Raw genomic sequence first — 4,520 nt, forward strand, 5'->3', positions numbered from 1 at the left:
GAGTTATATTAAAAATTGGCCTGGCTATTCCAAGCTCTATCATTGCACTCAGTCCTTTGCAGTTGAACAGTCCACAAGTCATCAAATAAAGTGTGCACATCCATAATAAAACGTGCCTCACACGGCTCCGGGGGGTGAATAAAGGCCTCCTGTAGCGAATCCATGTGTTTTTGTCAGAAAAATATCAATATTTTAAACGTAATAAACACTTTTCTCTCACCTGTTTCTGTCCGGCGGATGACGTAAGACGTCGGCGTTGCATGATAAGTGACGAACGCGGAGAGAGAACAAAACAAAACATCAGTCATAAACTAGAAGTACAAACCGAGGAATTGTAAAGAGAAATGTCAGAGGATTTCGATATAAACCAAGAGGAGACTGGTTTTCCTTTGCTAAAGTAAGAAAACTTTGCTTCCTTTGCTCCTATGAACAAACTAGCGAGACTAGCGTATCTCAGAGGCGCGCGCGCAGCACATATGTGCTGCGTCATCCGCCAGAACGGCTTCCACGTATGACAGATACCAGAAGTGAGAGAAAAGTGTTTATTACGTTTAAAATATGGATATTTTTCTTACAAAAACGCATGGATTCACTACAGGAGGCCTTTATTCACCCCCCCAGAGCAGTGTGAGGCACGTTTATTATGAATGCGCGCGCTTTATTTGACGACTTGTGGACGGTTCAACTGCAACACCCACTGACTGCAATGATAACGCTTGGAATAGCCAGGACAATTTTTAATATAACTCCGACTGGATTCGTCTGAAAGAAGAAAGTCATATACTCCTAGGATGCCTCGAGGGTGAGTAAAACACAAGCCAATTTCCATTTTTGGGTGAACTAACCCTTTAAGCACTCTGAGTCACATAGTATGCATAGTCCCGCCCCCAAACTCATGTCATTGGTTGAGCCTGTTGCTAGGTCTAAGACTTTTGTGTTATTTTAAAGAGCCACAGTGTTTTCACTCTTTGCAGAGTTGTTTTGCATACACTTTACATTGTAAAGTTATTAAAAGTATGCTAACTCACAAAGTACATATTGTTTCAGCTGCAAGCTTTTCAGCGTTTATTTTTTTGAAACCCCTCAGTAAAGTTTCCTCGAGCAACAGCAGCTGGACTGTCCTATTTTAATCATTTCCATGAGCTAATACTAGACCTACTGCAGGACTATTCTTTGACAATAGCCAGTAGTGTTAAACGGCGCTGAGCTGAAGCAATGGTGAGAAATACTTTGAACACCAGGCTTTTATTAACCTCATCGCACTGAATGCTTTTTGTGGCCTAGCATAGTAAAAGAAATGTTAAGGTCAATTACTTACTGAAAATCCACCGTAGTTGGACAGGGTTGTGAGTCAGATGTTACATTTGTCAAACTAGTGGTTCAAAACAGATTCTGAGTAGAAACTGTCAATCAAGTGTGTATGAACACAAAGCAGTGGATGTTGCTGTCAGTAAGACCTGCTTTCTCCACTAGGTCTTTTGATCAGTGTTTGTTGAAACAGTCAGATAGGTGTCTAGACTGTGGGGGGAGATGCACCGGAGTCCTCCTAGACTGCACCTACAGCCTTGCGACAAAAGATTTCAGTGGTGTTTTCAGTCTAGGCAGCTTCTGAAGAAGCAGTTCAGTGTCTAAGAATACTACTGTAAGAATTACCATGGCAACTGGGGACATTAGGCAGGATGCTGCTGAAAGGAACAACAAGAGAGACATCAGAGTCCACAGTTCAGTGAGTTAATGTCACCCATTTGTGTCATGCTGCCAGATCTACTGCAGTGGGTTTTTATTTATTTATTTTTTCTTGTTTGCTAGGGATTTTCCTGATAGTATTTGAATAATTTACTTTGGTTTTAGTACACAATGTAAAAGCCCTGATAAATAATAATAATAATACTTTATTACTTTACATTTTCTATTATTATTATTATTAAGGTATGTAATCTTATATTTTCTTCATTTCTATCTATATTAATTTTTATATTTATTTATTATTCATTTATAATATTTCTATTATATTTATGTTTCACTTAATATTTTCCTTCCATTATATAAGTTGATTAAATATAAGTATCATATTATTAGATAATATACATAAAATAATGATATTATTATTATTATTGTTATTAACATATAGTACATGTTATCTTTTTAACATGACTCATGCTATCATACAATCATAATCATATTGATAATAATAACTAATAAATTATATTATTTTTAATACTTAATATAAGTACAATAATGTAAATATAATGTGCTTAATATAAAAATAGTCTTAATATTTAGACTATAAATGTATTAAGTATCATATTATAAAGGTAACATACACGTTAATAAGAATAATCAATTATCATTCTGTAATAATATTTCATGTACATGTTAAAATCTGACTAAATGTATTATCATATTAATATTAATAATAAGAAGAATACTTCACTGTTATTACATTATTATACATTATTATTATTACATTATTATTATATTTAATGTACTTTTTTATAATATTACACTTAATATTGTCTTCACGCAGTATAAATCTTTACACATTTTACACATTAAATTATATAGCTGCTATTATATTTTAGGAAAGGCGTCCCTCATAAGTGGATCATCTTAGTGGGGCCCTTGACATCAAAAAGTATGAAAACTCTGTGATGAGACAACTGTCAGTTGAACTTGATAGTAACTGTAGTTTATGCAAAAAAATTTTTAAATGTATAAGGGAATTAATGTATTTTATCACAGCAGTTATTTTCAGCCTTCTTTTTTTATTTGTACGCTGATCAGGAATATTGTTATTCGAAGCTTGTTCAGCTTAATGTTTATTAATTCATTTAAATAATAAAACACTTTCATTATGAATGCATCAGTTCCTCAGCCTTCTAGCAGTGTGCGGTCTGTGCTTAACAACTTATTGACTTGTACTTATGTCTCACTTTGCTTTCATATTGACTGTGTTTTCGTTTATTGCTGTCTTTACAGCTGTTGAACAATCTGAGAGCGACATTTACATGCGGTTTATGAAGTCACATAAGTGCTATGACATCGTCCCTACCAGCTCCAAGCTCGTGGTCTTTGACACAACACTGCAGGTAAGCGCTCTGTGGATGTTTATGTCACTGATAACAAGTCTATGTCAGACATGTTTACCATGACTCACAAACTACTCATTCCGCAAAGTTAGTTAATGTTTTCTTTTCTTTTTCTTTTTTTTTTTTTTTTTTTTTTTTTGAAAGGCGTCCCTCATAAGTGGATCATCTTAGTGGGGCCCTTGACATCAAAAAGTATGAAAACTCTGTGATGAGACAACTGTCAGTTGAACTTGATAGTAACTGTAGTTTATGCAAAAATTTTTTTAAATGTATAAGGGAATTAATGTATTTTATCACAGCAGTTATTTTCAGCCTTCTTTTTTTATTTGTACGCTGATCAGGAATATTGTTATTCGAAGCTTGTTCAGCTTAATGTTTATTAATTCATTTAAATAATAAAACACTTTCATTATGAATGCATCAGTTCCTCAGCCTTCTAGCAGTGTGCGGTCTGTGCTTAACAACTTATTGACTTGTACTTATGTCTCACTTTGCTTTCATATTGACTGTGTTTTCGTTTATTGCTGTCTTTACAGCTGTTGAACAATCTGAGAGCGACATTTACATGCGGTTTATGAAGTCACATAAGTGCTATGACATCGTCCCTACCAGCTCCAAGCTCGTGGTCTTTGACACATCGCTGCAGGTAAGAGCTCTGTGGATGTGTGGATGTCACTGATAACAAATCTATGTGTATGACTTACAAAACCAAGGTTTTGTTTTTGTTTTTTTTGTAAAAAAAATATTTTTGTGTGGGGGGGGTGCTATTGCTATTATTATCGCTCATCATACTTAAAGGGGTCATATGAAGCGATTTTATATTTTTCCTTTCTCTTTGGAGTGTTACAAGTTCTTGGTGCATAAAGAAGATCTGTAAAGTTGCAAAGACTAATAAATAAAAAATTGCAAATTATAAATAATCCAAAATGAAAATAAATAAATTTGTGGTGACAACAGATTATTATATTATTGTTGTTGTTTTTTGTTTAATAATAATAATAATAAATAGTATTAGTATTAACAGTGGTACTGCTAGTGGTAGTATTAATAGAGATAATTGTATTATTATTATGCTTAATTAATATTAATAATATTATAAGAAGTAATAATAATTAGTAATACTGTTAAATGCATTGTAGATTATCTCCCTCTTAGTATTAAATGCATTATGGGCATGTTAATATAATTATTAATAATAATTAGTAGTAGTAGTATTAATATTACTACTGATATTATTGCTATTATAAGTATTACTATTTGTAATATTGTTAAATGCATTGCTGATATTGTTTTCATTATTTACTATATGCATTATTTTAGTAATAATTAGTAGTAGTATTAAAATAATTAGTATTATTGTTAATATTATTACTAGTATTGTTAAATGCATTGCAGTCATTTTAATAATAATAATAATAATAATAATAATAA

The 4,520-nt window shown here is 32.5% G+C and overlaps 1 protein-coding gene across 1 annotated transcript in view; it reads left to right on the forward strand.

Moving 5' to 3' along the window:
• Positions 1–4,520, forward strand: part of LOC107677161 (5'-AMP-activated protein kinase subunit gamma-2-like) — a 58,301-nt gene that overhangs the window by 15,730 nt on the left and 38,051 nt on the right. Inside the window, exon 3 of the mRNA XM_016471946.1 lies at positions 2,980–3,089. Coding sequence (XP_016327432.1) covers positions 2,980–3,089 — 110 coding nt within the window. The remainder of the gene's footprint in view (positions 1–2,979; positions 3,090–4,520) is intronic.

This window comes from Sinocyclocheilus anshuiensis, unplaced genomic scaffold (genome assembly GCF_001515605.1).
Source record: "Sinocyclocheilus anshuiensis isolate Anshui unplaced genomic scaffold, SAMN03320099.WGS_v1.1 scaffold392, whole genome shotgun sequence".
NCBI lineage: Eukaryota > Metazoa > Chordata > Actinopteri > Cypriniformes > Cyprinidae > Sinocyclocheilus > Sinocyclocheilus anshuiensis.